This window comes from Sylvia atricapilla, chromosome 5, assembly GCF_009819655.1.
Source record: "Sylvia atricapilla isolate bSylAtr1 chromosome 5, bSylAtr1.pri, whole genome shotgun sequence".
In the NCBI taxonomy this organism is placed as follows: Eukaryota; Metazoa; Chordata; class Aves; order Passeriformes; family Sylviidae; genus Sylvia; species Sylvia atricapilla.
The window spans coordinates 45,734,723-45,762,366 of NC_089144.1; the positions used below are offsets into that span (position 1 = coordinate 45,734,723).

Below are 27,644 nucleotides of genomic sequence, written 5' to 3' on the forward strand. Positions count from 1 at the left end.
TAAACCTTTCCAGTTTCTATTGTATTTCTCAAAGGGAGTATCATTTTCATAGCGGAAGTTTCACAGAAACCTGCCAAGACTGAATTAATACTTCACACAGCTTTTTTACGCTTCCTTATCAGCTCAGTCTAAGACAAGAGCATGTCTGTTACACTTGCTTAAATGCCTTTGCTATGAATTTGTAGTCTTCACAATGTTATCTATTGTGAGACAAAAATCATATATGAATGCAAATTATACATCTATACTTCATTATAGGTTGTTTTCTAGACCCTCCACTTAATTTAAGATACTTTTTTGAATGCATATATATAAAAATAATTTTTTCAGCATACTGCAACATAAACTATTTGTCTCATTTTTACGGGTGGCATTAGAGGCTAGAAATCACAAACTTGGGGAAACTCGCACCAGAAATCTGAGATAGTTTATAAGACATTCAGTGTTTTCATGTCAAAGATTAATGTATGCTCGAAAAATCTCTTTCTCATGCTCAGGAAAGCTAAGAAATTCCAGACATTTGGGAGGGTCCTACAAAGGAAGGATTTTTGGCTTCTCCTTTCAGCATATTTCACATTTTTAGGCAAGCTTAGAGCAGTTTTTTAACCACCGGAAATGGCCATAGTCTCACAACATTTTTACTTTTTTTCCTAAACTTTGCTTTTGTCTGCATTTATACTGACAAGAGGTAAATTGTAACTACCTGTTTCTCAGGTAGAGGCAGGTATTCTGGTGTTTGAAAACCAGAACTTGCAGTTTGGGATAAACATTCAAGTACTGGAAAGCTTCGCAGAAGGCATGGTAAAACAACAGTTCCATGCTGCAACATTTACACAGCAAATTATTGAATAGGCATATGGACCAGAGACCTCATATTTGTGGGTTTTTTCTCCCAACTGTAACAACATTAGAAAGATCTTTTGAGCTCATGAATAATACAATGTTTCTCTTCATCCCTTTGACTGCTGCCTCATGCTACAAAATGCGACTTCCTTTTTCCTCCAAACAGAACAAACAATAAAGATGCAGTATTAAGTATTAAGGTCTAACTGTGGTGACACCTGCAGGTTCCAGTGTCAATCATCATGTATGTGCACATTCAGGTAGTTTCTTATACTTACTTTTCCAGTCCTCACCTTGCTGGAAGATGCCTGTTGATCCCAAAGTGTGACAGTAAGAAGTGTAGAACTAATAAAGGGCAGTTTTTTTGCCAAGGACTGTTTAGGGACTTGGCTTCCTATTGCTCTGAAGAAGAGTGACTGAAGTATTATATCGTGCTTCTTTAGGTTTGGCTGCTTTGGAAGCAACCAAAGCAAACGAATAAAAGAGCTCTGTGTCAGTGCAAGGCAGCTACATCAGGGTAACAATGTAACAGAAAGTAATTCACAAAAAATACATTATTTTCTTTATAGTTGGGGAAAATAACTTCCACAACTTAAATGGACTGTAAATATGAACTTTAAGTTCTGTTAATCAGATCCACAACCTCAGTGGCTCCACAACAGCTGTACTGGAGTTTGAACAAATAGCCAAAACATATGATACGTTCTGCTATCTTTATGCTTCTGTGCCAGTTTCATCTGACAGCAAAAGCAGAAAAACACAGAGCCAAGATAAGGCAAGCCAATCCCTAAATTTGTTATGACCAAAGCTGAACTGTAACTGTAGAGATTTACTACTTTATACTATATTCCTGTAATGGTTTTTTATGCTACACTTAATGCATTAAAACCAGGCCTACCATCAATGTACTTAGACTTCAAGCTCAGCAGTACTTCCTTCCACTCCTGAATTGTCACACACAAGAAAAGCCAGCACCAACTGTATTGCAGAATCTGAACCGTACAGTGAGTTGCAAATAGTGCAACTGGTGCACTCTTCTAAAAAATACTGTCAAAAAACAAGCTTCAGGGCTATTGTACTATTATTGCCTGTGGGGATGTTAGATGGTGACTTCACCAACTTTTTAGAGTGTATTTTCATTATTAACTTTGGCTAAAATTTCCCAGACCCAGTGGCCCCTTACACTGCTTTAAAACATTTTAGACTTGATATAAGTTGAAGTTGTTATTTTTAACATTAGTATGATAGCTGAAGAATCTTTCTAAAGTATGCTGCGCAACTCATTCCATATCCGAAAAAAAGCAAATTCTTAAAGGTAGAGGAAAGAGTATTTTCCAAGCCAAGTAAAAGCTTTTCAAGATGTAAAATACTATCTATACTTTAAATTAGTACTATCAAATTTGAAGAGGAATTAAATTTCTTTTAAGAATTTCCAAAACACCTGTCATGTAATACCCATGTACCTGGTAAAATTTTGGGTGAGATATGCTGAAAAATATATAGAACCATCGATTTTGTTCTATTCAAGCTTAAAAGTAAGTGATAGTAATTAATCCACATTGATACATTACTTTTTACTGTGTATGTGTGCAGTATTAAAAAAGGATGATGTTTCTACCCACTGTTCACCCACATTGCCAAACAAAATGAACAGGTTAAGTATGTACACCAAGAACCAAGCACTTTCAGATAGAAATTATAATGAACTTCAGGTGACTGCCACCTCACAGAGGTACTGGCAGAAGGTAAATTAAATGCCCCAAGCTAAGCTTCTCTTAATAACTTGGTTACACTACACCAGTTCTTCAGTCAGAACCGTCAGGCTTCCTGTGGGTGGGTCCTTGATCTGTCTCGAAATTACCTTCCACAAAAAATAACCCTCATCGCCTTCATCGAGCTCGTGCTGAGGCTGCACTGAGGTAAGGTAAAAAGGAACAATCGGCACCAGGACAGCTCCATGATGGAGCATACAATAGTAGTGGAAATCCCTTTCCCCAATAGCAATTTAGAGCTGTTTCTGGAACACAAAGGGGAGTAGGTGCAAACATCAACAATCCTGTTTTAGATCCATGACTGATGGGAAAATTAAAATAGCCACATTTAAATTCTTATCTCCGGTACTGCAAAGCAGTTCTCAAAAGCATAAGCTATATAGTCAAATCTAAACACTAAACCATCATAAAATAGAAGCGGTACGTGTTTCCAGCAAGCAGCGCGTAAACACAGAAGGATTTAACCCGCTTGTTTAAAGACTGTAAGACTGCAGTCTTGAACTCAATCGAACTTCCCCAGCAGGGACACACTTGTAACATTTTAGAAGTCGACTTTACAAACAAATAAATAAATAAAACTACTGTGAGCCTTTCAAACTCTGCGGATGTAAGTTTGGGGTGGGGTTTGCGTTAAAGTCACCGCAACGGCGGCAGTCACACTAACAAGATTAGCTACTGATTTCCCGGCTGGATTTCTTCTGGAGCCCGACAGCTAAAGAGTTGGGCGAGGGGGTTATCCCGGGGGAGAGACAAGTGCCGTGCCCGCCCGGCCGAGCGCAGGAGGGACGGCCACCCGCGGTGCGCTCCGCCAGGGCCGCAGGTGCCCGCCGAGCAGCGGGGCGGGCAGAGGCGGCGGCAGGTGTCGCAGCAGGACACCGGGATCACGGCAGGTAACTGGGATCGCGTTAACCACCTCCCCCACTGCTCGCGACAGGGACGGGCACTCCCGACGGCGGGGACACACCTATCACCCGACAGGGTCACGGAGAGGCCTCGGCGTCACCGGGACCCACGGGGCACCGACGGCGTCCTCGCCCTCCCCGGCGCCCGCGAGCGCCGCCCCGCGCGCCTCTCCCGCCCGAGCCGAATTTAAACTGCGTTACTGTTCCTCGCGCAAAGCACCAACGCTGCTGCTCCCGCGCGCCCCGCCCCTTTTCCGTCCGCCAGCCAATAGCGGAGCCGCTTCGTTGCCCTCCTCGCCAATCAGGGCGCGGTTTATTGCCGGCTGGGAAGAAGCGCTTGGTGCGCGCGGCCGCCCGCTGTGGAGCTGGTCTCTGGCGCGGAGCAGGCGAGTCCTCCTCTCCTCCCGCTCCCCCGCCCCTTCTCCCCGCGCTTTGTTGGTGCCTCTCCCGGGAGAGCGGCGGCGGCTGCGGCCGGCGGCGATGCCCGAGTTCCTGGCGGATCCGTCGGTGCTTACCAAGGAGAAGCTGAAGAGCGAGCTGATCGCTAACAATGTGAGCCTCCCGGGCGGCGAGCAGCGCAAGGACGTGTACGTGCAGCTCTACCTGCAGCACCTCACCGCCCGCAACCCGCCCGCCCTCGCGCAGCCCGACTTTTCCAGCGACGAGGAGCGAGAGCCCACACCTCTCGGCGCCCGGAGCCGCGGCGCTGCTGCCGCCGGGCGGGTGAGTACTGCTGCCTCCCGCCCGCGCCGCCTCGGCTTTCCGGCAGCCTCGGGCCCGCTTTCCCGCCCGAACAGGGCCAGCCGCCTCCGCCCGCGGCTCGGGGCGCGGCACGACGCGCCGGGGTCCCCGCATGGGGTCGGGAGAGTCTCCGGCTCGGCTGAGGGCGGGATCGTGCCCCGCCGGGACGGTCCCGCCGCCTGGGGGAGAGGAGCAGCGGCGCTGCCGGGCGGTCGCCCCGCGTCGGGGACGAGCTGGGACGGCGGGACGGTGCCAGGGGTCGCTGGCTGCTCCTCCGGGATGCGTCCCGCCCTGAGCGCCTTTTGGAGCGGCTGGCTTGGGGAGGGCAGGAGCAGCGCGACCGCGTGTGCAGTGTGCGACAGCCCCCCGACTGTCAATTGGGAAACCTTTACTGTAGCTTGGCGAGGGGTCTCCTAAGCAGACTATTGCGGGGTTGGAGGAATGAAACAAGAGAACTGGACGAGGCTGCAACTTGCTCAGGAAAGGACTCCTGTCCGCTGTCTTGGTTGTACGGCAGCGATGCTACTTGGTGTAAATGCTTCTAAATGAAAGGATGAAGCTGTGAGGGAACAGCTGGTTTGTTTCGCTTGATGAGGTGAACTGTTCAGTGTAAAGAGGGTCTGCGTAATGTAGATGTCTTGCTCGTACCTGTGAGATGTGTTTTATAGCAAAGCGCCTCTGGAGCCTGTTCAGTTCGTCCACTGTGCTTTTCTTAGACTTCACACATGTAAGGAAAGAGAGGAAGCTGATACTGTTTGGAATTTTTCTCTTTGAGAAAATGTGATTTCCTTCTTTTTCATAAGTGGACTATAAATTTGAATGTGTTGAGAAAGGTATCTTGCCATTGATAATTGCCAGATGCCTGGTCTCGAGAAAAGACTTGGATAATGATTATCAGCTTCCGGAGTCCCAATGTGTGTGATAGTACAACTGTTTAATTATATCTTAGATACTATGTTTCAAAGGTCGTTAGTTTCGAGCGTGCCGAGAAATGGAGTCCTTCGAAGGTCTTTCACGCTTTAACCTTCGAAAGCCCAAAAGAAGAGTTCTTGAATTAAAAAATTGAAAACTGCAACTTCAAGAGGAAGTGATCTCTAAACTCAAGTTATTTATCTTAGCACCTGTCTATTTCAGACGCTTAACTGGCATTCAGTGAATGCAATTACAGTAAAACAGACATTTCTCTGACTTAGAATGGTCTACTGGTAGCATTCGTAAGGTGCTTTCGAATAAAACAGGATGAGCTTGAATCTGACTTGTTTCATGCTTGTTGGTGGAGGAACATCTCAGAACTGCTAGTTCCTATCCTAGATCTGAGTTTTCCTTTCCACAGTGCTTAAGTTTAAACAATTATGGGTGACTTTTTTTGATGTTTACAGAATGGGTGGTACGCCTACACTTTTGTTAACAATATCTGGAAGGCTCTGTGCTATTTAGGCTTATCTTGTGTGTTAGTATCAGAGGCTTTAGAACTTCACTAGACTCTCTAGTAAGGGTTGCTCAGATTTGGGTCCGTTGTGCCGTGTGTTGTGTTGCCTTCCCCTTGCCCGCCTGCCCCAAACAACCAATCTCAAACCAAAACACTCAGAAAAATGCTAAACAATACCTGCCAAGCAAAACAAACTTGGATGATGTGTGCTTGTTGTCTCCTTTGTGCCACTTGAGTAGCTCTGAAACTGCTTGTATCCTGACTAACTGTTGTCCCTGTTAATGTCTTTTGGGTAAGGGTGCTTCTCTGAGCACTTTCCTTCAAAAAGATTAGCACGCGTGTCTCCAGATCGATTTTCCCCCAGAACAGTCAGAAAGAAGAGGAAGAGCAAGGGAAGTCTGACATCCCAGGGGACTGGGATACTGATGAAAAACCAAAGCAAAATATCTTGATAAGATTAAGAGAGGACAGGAGGGAAACTTCAGAGTTCCGAAGAAGTTACAAATAAGGGGCAAGGGAGAAGCCGAACCTGCAAGGATTTATGGAAAGGAGGAATAAAATAGAGGAACGGGCCTTCCCCCCACATCTCTGGCCCTGCTCGCCCTTTCCTTTATTACGAGCGCGTAGTTAGAAGCCTCTCTGAGCCTGCCGGCTGGCGGAGTTGCAGTCCGTGTGTGCGGAGGAGTCGGAGGGTGTGGCGCGGGCGGGCGGGCCGCGGGCCGGGCGCCAGGGGGCGCGCCGGGGCCCTCACAGCGCCGGGCGGCTCCTGCGGCGCCCGCGGCATGGCTCGGCTGCCTCCGGGGTCCTGAGGGGGGAGGCATCGCTTTTCTTAAAATGGCTGTGAGCAACAAGTGCAGAGGAGTCGTCTGAATATCCGAGCTCCAGTCACTGAAAGCTACACCGCGTTTTTAATACTGGCGTTAGTTTTGACATGGCTGTAGTCATTAATGATTTTGAACTGTCTACACTGTCATTTTAGTGGTTTTTTGCGTTTGATAATGCATTTAGGTGCTTATTTTCTATTGATTAAAGCTGCGCAGAGACAAAATCCTATAGTTTGAATTCTGTTCAAATTATGTGTTTTGAATCCATCACTCTTCTGGCTTAGCTCTATGCAGCCCAAGAATATATAGCTCACTTTGGCTATATATTCCTACCAGAAGAGGAAAAGCTTTTAAAATCACACCTGTTTGCCTGTTTGTGCCTCAGTCTGATAGCGTTGTCTGGAGGAGCCTGCTTCTCCAGTTCTACTTATGTTTATGAGCAACTTTTTTTTTTTCCTTTTTTTCCCCTAAGCATGTTTAGCATAGAGGTATGTGAGGACAGTGACTAGATATGCAAGACACTGTTCTGCTGCACGATGAACCATCTGCATCTGAGTGCCCCTTTTCCTGGTTAGTTATGGGCTGAATATCAGCCCATACCTGTGCTCACAGGAAAAGTAACTATGAAATTACATTTTTGATTCTCTAGGACCATTATTTTAATGCATGTACCAAAAATAATGTCTTGATGCTGTTTGTCACGCAGGAGCTGTTCAGAGCTTAGAACATGTAGATTATGATAACTGATCTTATTGTGTATTTCATGTCCTGGAAAAATCAGTTCTAAAACATGTATTGAGTGATATTTTTGACCTTTAAAGTGGTGGTATGGAAAAGATCAGTCAAGTGTCTCCTGTTAATAAAGGTGTGATGAGAACATCTGGACCTGAAGGGACTGTTTGAAAGGTCTTACAAGAGACCTATCAGATAAAGAAGTTTGGTTTGATGGTGGGGGAGAGAGTTGTTTGTTTGGATTGTTGGGGCTTTTTGTTCTAATCAAGTAGCCAAGTAAATAAAGAGCCAGCTTCAGCTCTTCAGAGTTGGAATGCTGTGGTTGTGATAGCTGTAGCTGAGGTAACAAGCGCTTTAACTCCTTCCCTATTGGAAAAGAAAATGTTATCATAAAGCTGTTATTTTATGAAGATTCGCTGTGTGGAAAGTGTACTGGATAGGTGAGACAGTGTAAAGCATCTGTGTATGCCCAGTGAAGGTAGAGAATCTATTCGGTGTTTTCTGTGTGGCTGTATGTCTTAATTATGACTTGCTGCACAAATGTCACCCAAAACAGAGTTTAAATCCTTTGTGGCCTTTTAAAAGGCACTCATCTTCTGGCTGAGAGAAAGTTGTGGGCAGCAGGGATGAGGTGACCAAAGTGAGACATCTTGCCATGCTGTTCTGCACCTTCAGACTTTGGGTGGGTACATTTCCTTCACCAAGTAATATGGAAATTAGTGTCTGGGTGGAGAAGGGGTGGAAAGGTTGAATAGTCTATAATCTTACAATTTATAACTGTTACTGTACATAGGCTTGGAAATTCTAAGTCTGGCACTTGCTAATTATGTTTACAAGGTAGTGAATTCTTTAAGTTGTGTGTATCACTATGCTGCTGCATAATTTCCTTTCCACTGTTTATTTTGTCTGTCCTGTCACTTTTGGTAAATATTGTCTCCAGGCCTTTAAGGTTAAAAAGTTCAGTGGGACTTGATTCTTTAAAATGGAAATTCTACCGCAGGAAATGATTGTGTATGGTAGACTAGAAAGTACAAGGTGAATAAAGACCTATCTATTTCACAGTATAAATCTATTGTTAGCACATTGCATATCAGTTCCTTGTTTTCACCTGTCCTAAGAGAAATAGTTATTTGTTACCAGAGGGAACTCTGCAAACTGGAGAATTAAACAGCATTTTGTTGGCGTGATTTGGGCTTTCTTTAGCCTAACTTAACCTCATCCAGAGAAACTGTAAATAAGCACTGACCCTTTTTGCATCTAGTACTGAAGCTGCACCTGTTTGGGATTAAAATCATTGTGTATCCTAATGTAGATGCCATTTACCTTGGGATTTGAAAATAGTTTTCTAGTGATGCCCCATAGTTTTTGGTTTTATTATTTAACAGATTCTTCAGCATGTTTCTTATGCTTGTCCTGGGACAGTGCTAGGACCAGTACAGGTGGTTATGAAGTTTGCCTGATTAGGCTGGTCTCTGGCTGTTCATTTCTATTCAGCAGCAGTGCCAAGGGTAAGGGGTAGGGAGCTTCCAAGTCCAAATTCTGGTTGCTTGCATTTTCTGCTGTTCTTGTGACAAAAAAAAGTGAAAGCTTTGTACTGTCCAGAGATGGTACTTGAGAAGATGAACTTATGCTGTTGTTTTTCTGTGGCCCTAGTTCTGAGAATACTGTGTGTCAGCCCCATGCTTATAATTCACTTCAATACTTTTTTGAAGAGTCAGTTCCTAGGGAATCAAGAATCTGAGCCTTACGGATACCACTATCAAATTGCTATCTCTGATGTGAACAAATCTCTCAAGTGAAATATGCAGATAGTCTTCCATCTTCTATTTTCTAGAAACTAGCAATGACTAGAAATATTTTATGCTGTGAGCTCTGAATGGAATTAGACGATTTTCAGATAAGGATTTATTGATTTGAGAATATTGTTGCAAAAATATTTACATAGCTTTGGGTGTATTGTTGCAAAAATATTTACATTATGGGCAAAGTGGTCAGCTGCATCACCTTACTTCGGCAAATCCTGGATATTGCCACAATTTCATTTTAAGCACGTCATCTCTGCACCACGGTAAGACGAATTTTACTAGTGATCATAGAACAGATAAATGCAGGTGTGGGATTTTGGGGTTGGTTTGGTTTTAATTTATGGTGTTAAATTTTAAAGCTAGTTCTTTTGATCTGTCTCATGGTGTAGTCCAGCAGATAAGTTGTCATGATGCATAGTGGTGCATTACACTACAATAGTGGTGGTAATTAAAGCTAGTGTTGTTGATGAAGTTAATGCTGTCATATCACAGCTGAGGTATGAGAAATTCTTCTGTCCTGCCTTATGCTTCTAGGGACTCCTCTTGTGGTACAGTAAACAGTTAAATGACAGCTTTCTACTTGTGTGAGAGAAGTCATTTGCTCCTGCTCTAAGGAGAATAGGTGTTCAAAAGTAAAAGCTGTGACCTTACAGAACACAAAATGAACACATCTGACTCAATTACTGAAGAACACATTACTTTCAACTTTCTTCATCTGCTCCCTACTCTTTTTCTTTGCTGAAACTGGCTATTTTTATGATCTCTGAGATGATCGTGCAGGAAAAAGTGAAATGGTGTTTTGAAAGAAAAAAGCCACAAAGAAACCATGAGATATGTGAATTCGTGTTAGAGTACCCTGATACTCATTAATTGCAGTTAGATTTCTATTGGCTAAGATTGCTGTAAAGCATCCAAAATGCTGAGTAGTTTTTCTGGTATATAGTGTTATAGTATTTTCTGGTATATATTGTTATAGTCTCTAAGTGAGCAAAGGTAGAGAAGATATATTACATTTAGGTTTCCAGTTTCTAAGGTGTCATTGGAATGTTAATTTCCTGCACCATGGTAGTTTCCATCTGATTTGGAATAGCACCCTGGTTAATCTGCTTAGTGATGTGGGCAAAATACCAGAGCTCTCGTTAATCTAAACAGACCTCAACAAGAAAACCCAGCATCTTTTTCAGAACTTTTTTTCTATTTGGATGGTTCAGTAGTCCAGAAAAAACACACTGAATATGAAATTGAAGTTAATGTGGTATTTACTTTGACATAATGTTATGACCAACATGTTCAAAAGTGAATAGAAGTTCTAATGCAGCTGCAGGTTGATTGTTTCTTGTGTACTGTGTAAGAAGGCTCAATTGCTTCAAAAACTAGTTAGGAGTGGAATGACTGATAAAGTGAGTTGTAAATCTGTCTTTAGTCAAAACTGCCACTTTAATGACCCTATACTTTCTTCTGACTGTTTGGATTCTATTTCTTAGAATAAAGAAATGCCATGATCTCTTGGAGATTCTGTTGCTTTTCAGCAGCTGATTTTAAGTTCAGCATGCTGGAATATCCAGGAATCAGAGGAAAACTTGAGTCGGATATATTTGGAAAACCCTCATACAGTCCCTGCTTAGCTTTAAGATACCAAGATGTTTGAGGCAAGACCAAGCTTGCAGAGAAACGAATATTGAACTGGCATTAATAGCTAGATACTGTTGGCTCATGTAAATCATCATAAAGTGTTTTGTTGCTCTTATAAAATATAACAAGAAAAAGACCTATTAATTGTTACTGAGTGTTGTTTATTGCATATCTGTATTTGGAATTTTAGTCTTTTGTTAGTACCAGAAAAAAACAGATATGCCCTCTGGACACCTGAGTGGAGAAAAACGGTAAGTGCAGAAATTGTTTCTGTTTATATAATACAACTTTGAGATACAAATATGATTTATTTCAAAGCAGTATCAAAGTCTTTCTTAGTAAAGAGCATATAAATCCTTAGCATGCTTTTTTCTCTTACCTCCTCACTTTCACAATGCCTGTCATAGTAACAGGCTTCCCAAATTGAAGAAATGTTATGATCACTCTGTTTGGATCAAGTAGAAACTGCTAATTTAGGAGTAGCGTCTCAGCAGATTATTTTGATAGCCATCAGTATGTGGTGATATGGTGCATTGCCAAGTGGTCAAGTAGTGTTGTGAGAGTTGGGTTTAGAATTTGTTAGCGCTACAAGTAGTAGAGGCCTAAGCAGACAAGCAGGATTTTAAAAATTTGAGACTGTTTCTGATTTTTGCTTTTCCTGGTAACACTCATGTAATATCACTGAGGATGACAGGACAAGTAGGAATAGGAGTTTTGGAAACTTGGTTGAAAGTATGTAAATACTGAAGAAATTGTTCCATATCATTAGAGGAAGAAAGGCTGACCTACCAGGTAGAAAAATAAAGCAAAGAAATGCAAAGGTAATATAAATATTTGTACTTTTGTGTAACGATGGTGAAACAACTAGAAGCTTCCTTCTCCAGTCACAGGAAAGCAATCCCCTCCCACTGTATACTTGAACTTCAAATTAAAACACAAGACCAGAATAATGAGTGATTTTTTTTCTTTTCACTCTAGAGGAGACTTGTAATGGGTATTTAATTCCTAAGTAGAAAAGTTGTACATGCTTTCTTAGTAGGTGTAAATGTTTTTGTACTGTTGCACATAAGCTTTAGTAGTGATCATGGGAGAGAATAGAATTAATATTTTTTCTGGGTTTATATGTTTAGTACTCTTATGTCTTCTGTTCCCTTAGAAGAAAAAGATGTGTTCAGTGTTAACTGGAAACACTCTGTCTCTCATTTCTCCCTCCTGCTCTCAGAAAGCTACAAAGAAGACTGACAAACCCAGACCAGAGGAGAAGGATGACCTAGATATAACAGAGATGAGTAATGAAGACCTTCAAGAGCAACTGATGAAGTATGGAGTAAATCCTGGCCCGATTGTAGGTAGGTCAATTGAAACAGTATTTCTCACTAAACCTCACTTGTGAAGTTTCCCTGATTCAGGTACTTTTTAGCACCGGTACTGTTGCAATCTGCTTCACACCTAGGATATTTTCATTGGACGGTTTACACTGAAAAGTTTTGAAGCATTGTATGCAGTTTGCTTCTCGTGTTCTAGGCCAGCTGGAGATATTCCAACTTCTGTTCTGAAGCTGTGTAACTATTACTTAAAGTTCAGTCCTGGGGTAGTTAGGTTTTCTGATACAGAGGTTTAGATTTGAGCCCGCTTAAATAGGAAATGCATCTTACATAATAACCTAATAGTACTGAGAGCAGAATGAGAACAGGGAACTTCCCTATCCCTAGAGCATTTCCTACTCACTGCATTGTGCAGTAATGTTTTCCTTTCCTAATATTTTTTTTCTAGCCTAGCATTCTGTCCTGTGTGCTGGCCTATGTCAGGAGTAGTCCTGACCCCAGCCTAGTCTCCTGCCTTGGGCACTCATCTGTGATGTGGGATCAAAGTGCCTTGCCTTTCAGATTGTGCAGTAACCTAATGGCAAGGGAATTTGATTTCATAACTCTTCAAAAGAAGATTGTCTGTAGTATGCAGAGCCTTCTGTGCAATGGTCTTGAAATCCTAGGTTGATAGAAGTGTCTGTGACTGAGCCTGCGGTCCTGTGTGTATTCAGTCTTATCTGTAGTATTTTCAGTTGGCTGATTGTGCATGCCTTGCCATTCATCTTGTACCTCTTGGATAGTACTCAAGTATTGAAAAACTCAAGAAGCTATCTAGTCCACTAGAAAGGCATTTACATTTGGTCTAACTTACTGCCTTTAATTCTTACAGGGTATGGATTCTTTCTTGAGAGGCTGCCATTTCTTTTAAATGGTGATTTCCTCTTATCAGAAAACTTGAAAAGTTAGATTTTTTTTTTCTCTAACAGCTCAGGCACCAGTCACCTCTACAGATTTTTGCCTGCAAGTCCAGATGTAGAAGTATGTTCTAGACTTCAAATATTTTAAACAGCTGTGCTCTTAGATCAAGCAAACTAACCTGATGGCTAGAGGTCAGCAAGCAGAAAGTTCTGTTGTTGCTGCTTGCTTGCACCACCTCTGATGCTTATTGGACTGAGTTTGACAACAAGGCAAAAGCAGGGGCATTAGTTCCAGGGTAAGGGATTTAGGAGCATAATAGTGCAATTTCCAAATTGTTGCCCTTGCAATATCAAATTCACTGATTTTTTTTTGTTTGGTGAGGAAATAACAACTTGTATATTGCAGCATATGAAGCAAAACAGCTAAGAAGCAGATAGGTTCACTTTCCATAGATTTCCTTTCTATAGCTTTCAGTGTATGAAGAGTGTATTCTCTTAAACTGAAAAGTAGAAGCCTTAGAGGAGAGCCTTAGAGGCAGAGTTATGTATCTAGAGGTCTGTATGTATATGTATATATATATATATATATATTTATATATAAATATATATATGCATACACACACTCTGGGCCATAGAAAAATAAACAAAACATTATGTTCAGAAGTTCTCAAAGAATATGTAATAGCTAAGTTCTATCATTCAAGTCAGAAACGATTAAAAGTTTCTTTAACATGTATCCTTCCTTATTATAGCTACTACTAGGAAACTCTATGAGAAAAAGCTTTTGAAACTAATGGAACAAGGTCCTGACCTGAAGGCACCTATGCCTCTCCCAGCGATTGCAACTACTGAGAACACTAGACAGAATGGAAACAATGATTCTGACCAGTACAGTGACAATGAAGAAGGTAAGACTTGAGTGGAACTTGAATGGGAATGATTCAAATTATACATGAATAATACTTGCAGTAGAAATAACCTAAAGAGGGTATGATTTTGTGTTGGAGTCAGTGCTTGGCACCACTGGATGGTGGTCTCAAACTGTCAGTTTATTATCCTGTATTAAAATGTCTTACCTTCTTGTGCATATTCTCACAGGCAGCTCCACACAACATTGACTCCTCTTCTTCCATCCTCTGGACCAGCTAACTCTTTGCTGTCCCTAACACAACCACCCGACCCTTCCTCCTTGCAGCACAGCCAGCAAAAATCTCTCTTAGCTGTCCTCCTAACTCTTTATACCTTTCTTTCTCACATGCATAACACCTGCATGCCCTTTTGCTGTCTTGTGATTTGTCAATAGATATCAGCCTTCCATGCTTCTCTTTCCGTGCTGTTCACCTGTTTTATACAGCTGCACCACATTAGGGATGGAGCTCGGCCGCAGCCCCATTCCTAATCTTCCTCAGTATATTCTCCTGCAGTCTGGCTGTTGGGTGAGGCTGTAAGATACCGCTGAGAGCTATGTCAGTCATGTACTGGATCATATAGGCACAGTGATCCAGGTGCCTGTCCTGGGAATGGAAACCTTTTGCTAAACTGTAAGATACCGCTGAGAGCTATGTCAGTCATGTACTGGATCATATAGGCACAGTGATCCAGGTGCCTGTCCTGGGAATGGAAACCTTTTGCTAAACTGATCCCTTTTATCCAATTTTCCCAAACTGAAACCTGTAAATCCAATAGACAGGAGAACTGCATATTGGGTGTGTTTCAATGTTCTTTGCACTTCATACTTAAGTACTAGTCCAATTGTCTTACAATGCTCACAGTAAATAACAGTAGTTATTTACTATGGGGTAGTGAATGAATGTTGGTTTATTAACCTTTTGGTTTTTTTTCTGTTTAATTTCTAACACTTATGATTCAGCTCCTTTTTCTGTTCTTTATGGACTTAGTTGGGGGTTGTTGTTTGGTTGGTCCTGGGTGTGTTTTTTTGGAGTTTTAGTATCAAGTTTGTATCAAGAAAGCGTAGTGCTGGAGAAAGTGGAACTGAAAACACACCATTGTGTAATTTACAAAAAATAAAAACAGCACAAGTTTTAAAGAATACTTGAATGGAGTGTTAGAAGATGCTTATTAGTGTGGTTTGGTTTTTGGAGTGGGTTGGGGTTTTTTTGTTTTTACAGGAATTTCCATGGACATAGGACAGAAAGGGTTAAAATACAACTAGTAATTGGATTGATCTCCCTTGCATGTTTGGGCTTGTTTTCCTACTTTATCTCTTGCACTTTTAAGGGGAAAAGGATATTAGAGATTGATTTATTACAATGTTTGGGACACCCAAGAGCCTAGTCACAACTGACAGCTAGCTTCTTATAATTACTGAACTGATCACACACTGGGGAAAAAACTCAAACCCAGTTATTCCTTCTCCCTTAAAAAAAAAAAAAGTTTTTTTATAAATAAATCTTAAATATGTTGGTGTAATGCTGTTAGAATTTTAGAAACGCTGTGGAAATAATATATCCTCTTATTGGTGAGATGACTGCTAACCACTCTCCTTTCTCATCATCAAAAAGGAGGTTTTATATAAAAGACATATGTTAGGAGAAACGAAGCTAACAACTTCAAACAACATTGACAAGCTTACAATCAATAGTAGAATGGTACTTCAGTTAAAGGAATTGAAATTTGATACCAGCTTCTAACTGGAACTGCTGGATTGGTCAAGGTTTATCTGAAGTGTAGGATTTTTTGCAGAAAACATAAATATGTGGGTCAGTGTTTTAAAATAATTTTAAGGTTATTCTTCAAATGTCTTTGTTCTTATACATCTAATAGAGAAATGTACCTGTTTCACAGCTTTTTAAGGAAATAGTAACTCATAAGGGTTAAGTTCCCTCATAAAATTAATTTTTATTAAAGTACATTTGGTTTCAACTAGTCGAACAACAAATAATATTATATAAACTACAATAAACACATTAAACAGTTACATTAAAATTGGTTGCAGATCCAAAGACTGAGCTGAGGCTTGAGAAGAGAGAGCCTCTGAAAACCAGGACGAAGACACCCGTAGCACTGAAACAAAAAAGAGCTGTTGAACACAACCAGGTATGTTTATCATAGCAGCATGTGGAACAGCTACTAACTACAGGTGATGTGCTCACTAAGCACCTTACTACTTTTAACATCACATTTGACTAAGTGAGCTCTGCTGTTTTTCAAAAGTTCTTTTAGAAAGCCTGTTCTAATGTAGCATGAAAATCTTGTGAATTAACCATAGCAGCTGTTTTTAGCATGTCTGATAATATTCAAAGTTATTGTCTGCCAAAAGCTGTTTGTCTGACTTGCCAGCTGCTGTAGCACCTCCTAGAGAAGAATAGTAGGCAACCTTAACATGCTTGGTTTTGGAGACTTGACAGATTTTTAAGTCACGTGGGCTGATGGCTTTCTGTTGGATGCTTGTAATCAACTTGATTTAATAAAAGTAGGGGTTTCTCCAAAAAAAAAAAAGAAAAAAAGACTAATCAAAGGGGTGTGTGAGTTTTTTTGAGAAGTGTTTTTAAGTACCTATATATATGGTTAAATACCTATAAATATAGGTTTTCATTTTAAATACATCTCATTTAAATGAGTTTAATGACTCATTTAAATGTAATATGTGAAGTAATGTATGTGGGTATATGCCTGCATGTATAGGTGTATGTATGTGTGTACAGGCATACACTAGCAATCTGTATAATGTTTTTTCTTCAACTATGTTTGTAGCAGCAGTACTAGAGTAGACATGAATTTGTCGAAAAACTTCTATGAAGAAAAAGCATAAAAAACAAGTGTAGATCTCCCTGTATGTACCACTTGTCTTTTTTTTTTTTTTACTTATGAGTTCTGCTTGATGCAAGAGGGATTTTACAGAAGCATCTCTGATTTTCAAACTGCAGAATACTGGGTTTGGTAGTTGATGGCTGATGTGTCCTTCTGATGTGAAAGTGTCACTAAATACCCTGTTCCCCAGCTTAGGACACAGTCTTTACAGTGTTATTCATCTGACCAGGAAGTAGTGGAGTTATGCTGCAGTAAAGGGCTTGTAAAGAAACATTCAGTGACTCAGAATTTGACTTGTTAATTGCTTGGTGTATTTTAGCAGATTGCAGTGACATTTCTCAGTACTTTGTTAAATGCTAGATGCTTGTTATTCAGTGTGTGTATGTATAAAAATGCTTTAGCTATGGATGTCTCTCAAAGTGGATAGAATGCTGCTATATGACCTTGAGAATGCAACACAGTTATGGAGATCCATAACTAATTTGCTTATTTCAAGTCAGAGTTTTAGGGTACAAGCTAAACAGATTTTACTTAAAAAAAATTGAAATACATGTAGTTCAATGTCCCGAATATTCTTTAATTTGTTCAGACAACTTCTGCTTGTAATGGTCTTTATAATGAGCATCTTAATCTTCTTGTATTTTAAGAATTTTTTTTTTTTTTTTTTTTTTTTCAAAAAAGTTATCCCTGCCAGCTTCAGTGTAATAAAGTTATTTAATTCTGCTATCAACAAACAAAACTCAGTCTACACGAACTCATTTACGGAATAGAAGAGATTTAGTGAGATATTTTTGTGGTATTTTAAGTGATGATTTGTTTACTCAATTTTTTGTCATCCAGTTTCACTATATTAGTATCAGCTTATTACTGTTTTGTCTTGCAATCTTACATGTGCAATACAGATGCAATATTTTGCAACTTGTATATTTAAATTACCAGGAGTTAATTAAAGGAATAATCAAAAAATTACCTAATTTCAAAATTGCCAAATTCTTCAGAAACTCTCTTTAGTTTGTTAAACCTTTTACCTTTGAACTTCTGATTGTTTCTTGGGTTTTTTTACATACAGCAAACAGACAAAACCATCTAAAAACCCCAAAACAAACAGCCCCACCCACCACCCCCCCACACCCTGTAAAATTTTACAGCTGCTTGAAGCCAAGAAAAACTTAATGCTTTTGGCTAGCAAATGTGTGTAGTCATGTATTTTACTGAGAACAAAGCCAGAACGTAGAGAAGATTTTTATTTTCCTTCTCTTCTTCCTGTGGAATTGCATTGTAGGTTTTCAGCTAATGTGTCAAGGGACTATGCTCATTCTGAAGAACTATTTCAGCTGTCGTGCACTGTGTGGCATTGGCTCAAAGACTGTCTGAAGCCTTGTGAAGCTGAGCTGGTGGGCAGTGTGGAATGAGCAGACTTGCTAGTTACTTCTAGTTCCCGTGCAGCACTGGTTTTAGACCAGGCATACATAGCTGACAAGACCCTCATTTGGCATGGCTGGATGTAGCTGTTCTCCTAAGAAGAGAGTGCAAATAGTTGTTAGGCAAATTGCTGCAAAATAAACTGGGTGGGGAGGTTAAGCAGGCCTGAGTCTTATCAGCCAGCAGTGGAGGGCTGGGTGAACTTGAGCTCAGCTGTTTGTATTTAACTACCTCCTCATACTGAAAAGTTGGCAGAAAGCCTTTAAATACCCCCTTCTAATGCATTAGGTAAATCTTGAGTAGGAGTTCAAAACCGAGCCTGATACATCATAGTAAATGGCATTGGACAGGAGGCAGGCTAAACAATGTAAATTGTAAGGAACAATGTAGAACTAGTCTCTTTCCTGAAACTTTGTACAATGTCGTTCTGCATGTGCTGTGTTCCTCTACTCATCCCTCTATATCTTTTTTTGACTACCTGTATAGTAACTTGGTAAGTGATAGCTGAGGTGAAGTCATAATCTGTAGCTCCACTGCTCAGGAGTTATTTGATAGTTAGAAGCACTTGCTGAACACTGCTTGTGTACCACACCATTGTTGTTTCTCTGGTTATGTGTAGAGTATTGGTGTACCTAACATGAGTGTTACATTTTGATAGGGTTAGAGGCCTGCTCCGTTGACAGTGAGGATAATTCTAACTGTAGACAACAATTTTTATTTCTTTTTTATTTTGTCTGTTGACTGTGTTCTACTGAAGTCTAGATGGGTTTTATGAAGTAGGTTCTGGTTTTTCCTAGACTTTTCAAGAAAAGATTGAAAAGAAAAAAATTTAAACTTGGTACTTAAAACATATGATTGAAGCATCTGAAGGAGAGAAGCAATTATTAGTGAAGTGCTTGTAGCTTTTGATTAGAAGATAAGTAATTTGTAGTCAAATAGTCTGGGATGGGGAGCTCTTTGTTACTAGTATGAGTGAATTTTCCTTCCTGCTTTCCTGAGTGGATTGTGTTGGAGTAGAGACACTCTGAAATTAGTATTTTTTTTTTCCTAAGCTTCTGAGGAACATCTCTCAAATAGAAAGTATATGGGGTTGAGATGGGGAACAGTGATTGTAGGTTGCAGGAAAGAACAGAATGCAGTGTCTGGTAAGTATTTAAGAAGGGGTTAGAAGATGTTTCATCATAAGTCTGTTGAAATTGTAAAGAATTTTGGAGAATTAGGCTTAAATCTATAATTCTAAAAAAAAAAAATCTGAATCTGTTTGGACTGAAGTCTGTGCATTTGTTTTATAAAGTACTTTAGTGACTTTGGAGTGAAGTGAAGTGAAACACTTGTGCTCCCTCTGCTGGGTATGTAGTAGCTGTTACACAGAATTTATCATAGAACCATAAAGCTGCTCCGCTTCTAGTTTCACTGTCCCCTCTCAATTAATAAATACTTTTCAGCCTGTTCTCTTAACATGTTGTTTTGTGGCTAATACTGTTCTAGTGAAGTAATTTCCACTATTGAACCTGTAACCGACAGTTGCAGTATATAACTTTATTTAGCAATGAGTGGAACTTCCAAAAATTTGGTAATAAATCACTGTATGAGGTGTTAATGTGCAAAGATGGAAATATTTAAAAAGTAATAATTTTTTTTTTTTTTAAGATTTAACCAAATAAAAAAGAAAATCTTGTATGTAATCTAGGAAGAAGCAGATCCACATCTCCTGTTCCATGTTGAAATTAGTTTTGAGGGTGATACTTGTTTTGAGCATGAAACTTGCAGTAAAGCATGGGGAATGATCTGTATTTGTTATATAAGAGTTTGGTACTTCATGCTGTTACTTTGATTTGTGAGAGATCTTTGTCAGGCTCGATTGTTTAAACCTGATGTTATGTGAAAATTGCTAGTTTCATCCCTGTATGTGGAAACTCTTTAAGATCATTAAATATCTCTGTTCCTGACCCCTGTGGCTGAAGATCAGTTCCTGTTGAAATATAGGGGACTGTGAAAACTGTGTAGTTTAGCACAGTAGAAGATGCAAAATTCAGTAGTTTTAGGGTTCACAGAATAGAGGTAAACAGGGGACAAAATGGTGGAATTTGGGTGGTACCTCGTGTCCTTCTTCTTCCTCATCCTCCATCTCTTGAAGTGGTGATGGCACAAAGTAGTTAAGAATTGATTTGGTTGAAGTAGAAATGACACTTTTAGTGTGGGCACTAGGCATTGGTACAAAATAGTAAATAACCAACATGTAGTTATCTGTATAAATGTAAGGGGATGTCCCATCGTGGGCAGTCACCTCATGTCCCAGCTGCTGTCCAAACCTCAGCTGGGAGCGGAGAAAATTCTGAGATATCAAATAATAAACATCACAAGAAATTTGAAAACAGAACCTTGAAGACTCCACTTTTTTGTACTAACGTGACTTGGGGCTTTTAGAGGGCCAAGGACTTTAAACAACCTAAATCTTAAGTGAGGAAACCCTCCCCGAGACATAAACTGTCCAACTCTGCTGGAGAGAATAGATCTCTATCTGTATGGAGAACAAGGTTATGTTTTCTGCTTATGGTCAGATTTATTTTTATGTGTGTAGACAGGAAATGTAATGGGCCTGAAAGCTTCATGTCTGCTATCCATGACTTGATGTAACTCCTTGTGGTGTTAGCTCATTCTAGGGCAGTGAGCGAATTAGGAGATTTTACTGTTGGGCACTATCTATTCAGTTCTGTATTTGAACAGCAGTGCACAAATGTAAGTATTATGGTCAATGCTACTAATCTAGCTAGCTATTCATTATTGAATCTATTAGGATCTATAGTTTCTTGATTGTAGACATGTTGCTTTTGGAATGTGCATGCTATTTTGGCTTTTGGTTGTGAATATCTGATGTTTGGAGCTGGTTTTCATGTATATGATCATGTGTTTGATGCTTGAATAGACCTATTCTCAAGATGGAGTTACTGAGACTGTCTGGACAAGTGGATCTTCAAAAAGTGGACCTCTGCAGGCATTTTCTAGGGAGTCTACAAGAGTTTCAAGAAGAGCACCAAGAAAAAGGGTGATGAGAGACTTTTGTAATAGACAAGCTTTTTTTTGCCTTTTTTTTCTCTCTCACTCTTAGGGTCCCAGTGGCTCTTTTATTCAATTGTTCTCTTTTGTTTGTTTTAAACAAACAGGTGGAAGCTACAGCACAGTTGCCTGTAGATGATGCTGTAATATCAGAGAGTACTCCCATAAATGAAACTATATTGGCTGCAAGCAACAAGACCCTAGTAAATATGCTTAGTAAATATGTTTAATCAATTGTGGTATTCTTCTGTAACGTATCTTCACTGACAGAATCATTCTGTTTTGGACAAATAGAAGACTGTTCTAAGGAAAGTAAGACTATTCAGTAGTCTTTGAAAACACATATTCAGTATCTGTTTTAGTGCCTAATACTGTTCACTTTGAGATGGGACTAGGTCAACACCTAGGTCCCACCTAATGTCTTTTGGGAGGGGTGGGCAGAAAAGAACCACTTTAAAGCTTAAATACTTTTTTAATTTATTAAAGTACAGGCAGAATATTTGCTTTTAAGATTGGCTTTTCTTGTGAACTCAATAGCTTTTATGCTTCTAAATGGCTTAAAAGAAACTACTTGGAATGATAAGCAGTGTGTTTCCTTTGCTGATCATGGAGTATCTGCTACATAACCTTCTCAAATTAACTTCTAACATGCATGTATTCAATGCACATAAAGGTTTTGTTGTTTGGTTCTGCCACCTTGCCCCTTTTCACTTTGTACTTTGGCTGTTTCTGAGTTTGAACAATTTTGAATCTTGGCAGGTTGGCAATAGGGTGCCTGGAAATTTCAAGCATGCAACTCCTACACTGTCAGTCAGTGAACTCTCAGACATGCCCAGAAGAACACCAAAGAAACCACTGATGACAGCTGAAGTAAATAAATTAAAACTTAGATTGCTCTTGCTTACTCTTTGTGAATAAAATTCTTGTGTGTATGTGCTTCTTGGTACAGAGGGGGTGGAAGATGTCATTGCCCAGGTGACACCAGTCAAAAGAAACTAGTGTTGTTTATGTCACATGACATAAAAGAGAATATTAATTTATTTTGATCTTCCCCTTTCAGATTTCAGGGTGTGTGTGTGTGTGTGAAAATCTGATTTTTTCCTTTTTCCTAAGACAAATATATTTTGATTTGTTATTTCTCCTTGTACTGCTATTTTTCTGAACAAAACATAGATTTTTTTTTTAAATTCTTTGAATAGCACAAAGTAGAGTAGACTTGGGTTATCTCCGTTTGAGCTTGTAAATCAGCCTATCCTGAAAAAACGCAATGTGCTTTAATTTAGAGACTCAAGTAGTAGAATTACTTTAGACCAAAGGCCTGAATTATAAAAGCATTTGTAGACTCCTGTCATTTATCAGGAAATAAAATAATTCTTTTACTATTAATCTATTCAAGCTTGCACAAATTATATCTCTTGGAGAACTGTCTAAAGCACCTGCAAGTATATGTAATTGTATTAATGTAATACTGTAATATTGTGGAATTTTACATTGCAAGATGCTATCTGTTCATGTAGCTGTAGATAAAGCTGCTATTAACACTTCATTTACAATATGACTGCGATGTAGACTGAGTTGTCAAATAGAAGATTGTGGGTAAACTTGATGTTCTATTCCAAACTGGTGATGGGGTTTTCCAGTCAGTATTTTACTGTACTGTGGCATGGTTTATTACAGCAAGAAGAGACAGATTGCCCACGTCTGTGCTTTTTAAATCATGTTGGTCACAACCAGCCCTGTGATCTGCTCAACACAGCCATGATAGAGGTGATGGTTAAGTTTTTTTGATCATCTACATCATCAGCTGGCAGGTGTATAGGATTTATACAACTTATTCTTTATCTTAAAGGAAACTGAGGAGATTATTAAATGCTTTAAGACACCAAAAGTGACCAGATGGCTGCCAATAATTAAGGTTAAACAAACTTCTAAAACCCAAGAAATAAACTTCTTGAATGTCACTGGGTGACTCACTCATTCTTACAAATTGCACATGGTTGTGGTCTCTGAGATAGCTGTGCAAGAAACTTTTGGTTTTGCGTCTATTTGGCCTCTAACTGTTTTTGGTTTCCTAGGTGCTGGAGAGAACTACAGAAGAAAGAAGAGTAGAAAGGGATATTCTTAAAGAAATGTTCCCTTATGAAGTATCAACACCTACAGGAATTAGGTATTTCTAAGGTTTATGGCGGCTTTTTTTCTCAGTTCTTGTAAGCCTATTTAAGCTGAGAAATATCTTTTGATTATATTGATAGATTTCTGAGGAACAGTTTTTGCACTCTGGCTCAATGACGTTGGTGGCAGCCACCTATTCTTCCATTCTACATATATAGATTTGTTGCCTAAACTGCCCCCTCTGTATTTGAATTGGAAGAAGGAAAACAGGGTGGTACTATAGTAAGAATTATTACTGGAATTTCTGGATGGTGAAAGTTAAATAGAAAGGGCTTTTCTGTGGTAATGACTTGCAGTATTTAAATTTTTGGCTAGATGCAACTGCTTAGGCCTGCTGTTAAATTAAAGAAAGATCTCGCAGCATATATGTGAATTTTCTTTTGCAAAGCCAGAAAGAATTTTCAGATACCCTGTTTTTTCCTTTAAGTGGCAGTCATGTTGATTATTCCTAGTGTGAATAAAGATAGCACCTAGGAAATGCTATTGCCTGTGGGTTTTGAGGGTTTTCTTGTTTGGGGGGTTTTTTTGAGTCTTTATATTTAAACAAAAATTGAAGCAATCCTCTGGTTAATTAGGCAATTTAAAAACTGCTCTGTTTAGAAGATATGAGAAAAAGTTTCCCCATGTTAAGATATGAAATCATCTCTTGTGTTTCCAACATGTTAATTATAGCTTCAATTTAAACTGCAATTGCATAAAGTCTTAACCATAAGGAGAATATATAGTACCAGTTACTACTACTGTAGTGCATCTGCTGACCACTCAAGTTTACTTTCCTGTTTTTGGGGTCTAGTTAAATCCATACCACTTTTTTTTTTTTTTTTTTTTTTTTTTTTTTTTTTTTTTAATATAAAAATCATGTATGTGTATTCCTTGTATATAAGAACTTGGCAGTATACATGGGGTTTTTTAATCCTTACTGCTTTATCTTCTAGTTCTGTGTATTGGCTTAGCCGTCAGTAGATATTTTATTGGCTGGAGGTAATCTTAAGTTTAGGAATCCCAGCGGGGCTGTATAAGTAATTATTAAATACAAATGGAGGGGAGACACTTTCTACAGTTTGATTGTCAGTTATGATCCTTTTTATGTGGATCGGGTGAAGTAGCATTTTAGATTTTTTTTTTTTAACAATGTTTACTTGAACACTGAATTATTAACTTTTAACATGTCTATCATTATATGTCAAGCTTCAAAAATAGTATTACAGGTACAGTATTCACCAGAAATAATTCTTAGTTCTTAAATTATACTAAAACTTGCCTATGTACTTTAGATTGCTCTTTTAAATATACAGTATTTCAATTTTATTTTTTTTAATTAACAGTGCTAGCTGCCGTAGACCAATCAAAGGAGCTGCAAGCCGGCCTCTAGAGCACAGTGACTTCATACTGGAGGAAAGTTACTCTAAGTATGCGCAAAAATATGGTACCTCGACTGACATCAAGTCGGAGAAGCCACCAGTAAAAAAAGAGCGCCCTGTTCCCCTGTGGATAAAAGTTCTTCTCTTTGTTGTTGTTTCAGTCTTCATGTTTTTGGTTTATCAGTCAATGGAATCTAATCAAGGAAATCCTTTTTCTAGATACCTGGATATGGTCACTCAGGGCAGTGCCAAATGAATATCTTTCTGAAAGGCACACCCAATTTGATCTCCTGTTTTTTAATTGTAGAGAACTCTTCTGCCCTCTCATCGGCTCAAGGACTTCCTACAAATAATGTGATTGGAACCTGATAAATTGGATAAATGAAGAAAGATAATATTAAATGGACATCAGTAACTTTCTGGACTTGGGACAAGTAGGAGATCACTGCCATGGAAGTAACATTTTTTTAAATCTTTGAACTTTTTGTAGGCTTTATTTTTTTAATGTGGACATCCTTTAAATTCACTTTTGAGAAAATGTATATTTGTTTTTGCAAGAACTTGGAAGCTGAGAAGGGCAAAAATGTAGTAAAATGTGAAGCTGTGTCTTTAAAGCTTTTCCTTTGTACAGAAAAGAAGTTGTACTTCTGTCTCTAGATTAGAGCAGAGAAGGATTTTAACATGGGTTAAAGGGAAATGCATTTTTTTTTTAGTAACAACATAACTGCATTTGATCTCTGAGGATGTAGAGAGAGTACAACAGCAACCTTTTCTGTAGATTACTGTAACTTTTTAGTAAATGTAACTGTAAACCTGATTGCATTTCTGTAAAAGTCTTAGTATCATATTAGTAATTCTGTTTAAGTGTAACTTCATTTAAATGTATCCCTTCATTTTAGTGCTTACAGTGTTGTGGGAGCTGAAGACGAACCTAATTGGCAAGAGATGTCTTAGAGGAACTTATTTATTAGTAATATGTGTGGGAAATAAAAACTACATCATAATAATTTGCTACTAAAATACTTCTTTGGGTCAAGATTCTTACCTGAAACAGTCTAAATTCCAACCTTAGCAGTGGTCTTTTTTCTTTTATAAAAGAGTGAGGTCTTTCCAACACAGCTTTGTGATTATCTTTAAATATTCATGTAGAGAAGTATTCTCAAAGTGTGAAAATTCCATATGAAGTTTTATTCTTATATGAAGAGGGCATTGCTGCATTTTCTGCTACAGTTTCATCTTTTAAGGTGAGATTTACTACTTTCATGCCATTGACTATTTTTCTCAGTGGAAGCATGCTGAAACACTCTCTATTGTGTAACTTGGTTGAGCAGGCAGCTGACTTCACTACTACCAATGAAGAGTGATAAGCAAAACTTTTTTTAAAATGAATGTATACATTTTTGGTGTGCTTAAATCTGCAGCATACAGATGTTCAGTCTTATTGCTTGGTACAAAATTGCAATAAATCATACTACTTATTCTTAAAGTGCTACTTATAAAAAGCTGAGAACATTAGTTAATAGTCAGTATCTTTTTACTCTAGGTACAATTATTGTGTAGACTATAGCTATGGGGAAGCTTTACTTTCTGTGAACTTTGGGACAGACATGGTAATTTGTAGCAAAGCAATAGTTTTGGGGTTTTTTTCCTGTTTAATGTTTTTTTTTTTTTCCTTCTAAACTGCTTTTTTGAGTAATCCAAATAGCTAAACTTGTGTCCATCTTATAGAGAATTGTAACATAAGACATTCACTTTTGGTGTCAAAAATGGAGAAAAATAAAAATGATTTTAATGTGTGTGGATTTTCCTTATCAAAATAAATGCATTGCTGAAAGGCAGCAAAAGCAAGACAAGTGATGTATCAGTGGTGTCATTTTGCGCTGCTACAGTCTTCCATATTGGAAAAAAAATTTAAAATCTGATAATAAACTCGTCAGTTCATGTCACTTGGTGGGAGGCATATTCATCATTTTTAGTATCAGAGTTTTGCACCATAATCCTTTAGCCTATGTCAGGCTTTTAATTTGGGTGGGGGAGAAGATAGCTTTCATTTGTTTTTCAATGCTAAAGAAACTTCATTTTCATTTTAAATTATTTCTTACACCACTTTGCTGCATGTTTGAATGTAAAATATATCTTTCTTTCCTAGTTACATGAAATACTTTCAGTTGACCAGGGATACTATCAGCATCATCAAAAAAAAAAAAAAAAAAAAAAAAACAAAAAAAAAAAAAAAAAAAAAACCAAGCCACAATTAAAAAAAAAAACAAACTGAATTTTGTTGCCATTATGTCATCATTCTTTCATTTTTGTGCTGTTTTGGAGAATGCTCTCAGCTTCAGTGTTACCTCACAGGTGGTTAAGAGTTTTCCAGAGAAGTCCTCAAAGTAATCTACATGTAGTTCAGTTGTTCTTGGAAGGCAATGCATCTTCAAGAAAGGAATGGGCTTTTTTATATTTTAGACATTTAATGGTGTGAGGTAGCCCTGAGACTAGGCTCTTTCCCCTGACCCCAAAGATTAATTTCTCATGGTATTCTATGAGTGGCACATACAGTAGTGCTATTAGCTGTATGTGCTCAAAGCCTTCGATTACTGCTGTGTAAGTTAAGCTGAGGTATATAATTGTACTGTAGTCTTTGTATCAAAGTGCTGAAGCAATAGGCACTGATTTTTTTTTTTTTTTTTTTTTTCTTTCTACACATTCTTACTTTTGTTTCATAAGTTCATCTTGTTTTTTAGGCAGAGCCAGCTTGAACTTTCAGAGCCAATGACAAAACAGCAATTTCATGGACTAGTATCCAAAATCCAGATGCAAAAAGAGGTGGAGTTTTGTTGTAATAAGCATTAAAGAAGTCCCTTTTAGGGCAAGGGCTACAACAAGCCTGGAAAAGGCCTGGTGAATTTAATGGGCATAACACTGTTATTTTGAGTTTGTTAAGTTTTGTTCCCATGACT

At 38.9% G+C, this 27,644-nt stretch overlaps 1 protein-coding gene across 8 annotated transcripts; it reads left to right on the forward strand.

Moving 5' to 3' along the window:
• The first annotated feature begins 3,815 nt into the window (after positions 1–3,815).
• Positions 3,816–26,540, forward strand: TMPO (thymopoietin). Of its 8 annotated transcripts, XM_066319328.1 has the most exons (11): positions 3,816–4,240; positions 11,903–12,029; positions 13,657–13,812; positions 15,861–15,961; positions 21,024–21,143; positions 21,262–21,357; positions 21,914–22,024; positions 22,832–22,921; positions 23,004–23,069; positions 23,230–23,321; positions 24,652–26,540. In XM_066319328.1, exons 1-11 carry the CDS (start codon positions 3,998–4,000, stop codon positions 24,941–24,943), a joined length of 1,494 nt encoding a protein of 497 aa, XP_066175425.1. In that variant the 5' UTR covers positions 3,816–3,997; the 3' UTR covers positions 24,944–26,540. The 8 variants fall into 8 exon arrangements, with proteins under 8 accessions (XP_066175425.1, XP_066175426.1, XP_066175427.1 ...); XM_066319329.1 differs by lacking the exon at positions 21,024–21,143 and having other exon boundaries at positions 3,817–4,240; XM_066319330.1 differs by lacking the exons at positions 22,832–22,921; positions 23,004–23,069 and having other exon boundaries at positions 3,817–4,240.
• Positions 26,541–27,644: the final 1,104 nt, after the last annotated feature.

Bases quoted from the DNA above. Each gene is read 5' to 3' on its own strand.
- TMPO (XM_066319328.1), top strand. From the start codon at position 3,998: ATGCCCGAGTTCCTGGCGGATCCGTCGGTGCTTACCAAGGAGAAGCTG. The intron at 4,241-11,902 runs GTGAGTACTGCT...TCCTGCTCTCAG, and splicing joins GCGCTGCTGCCGCCGGGCGG to AAAGCTACAAAGAAGACTGA. The intron at 22,025-22,831 runs GTAAATAAATTA...GGTTTATTACAG, and splicing joins AACCACTGATGACAGCTGAA to CAAGAAGAGACAGATTGCCC.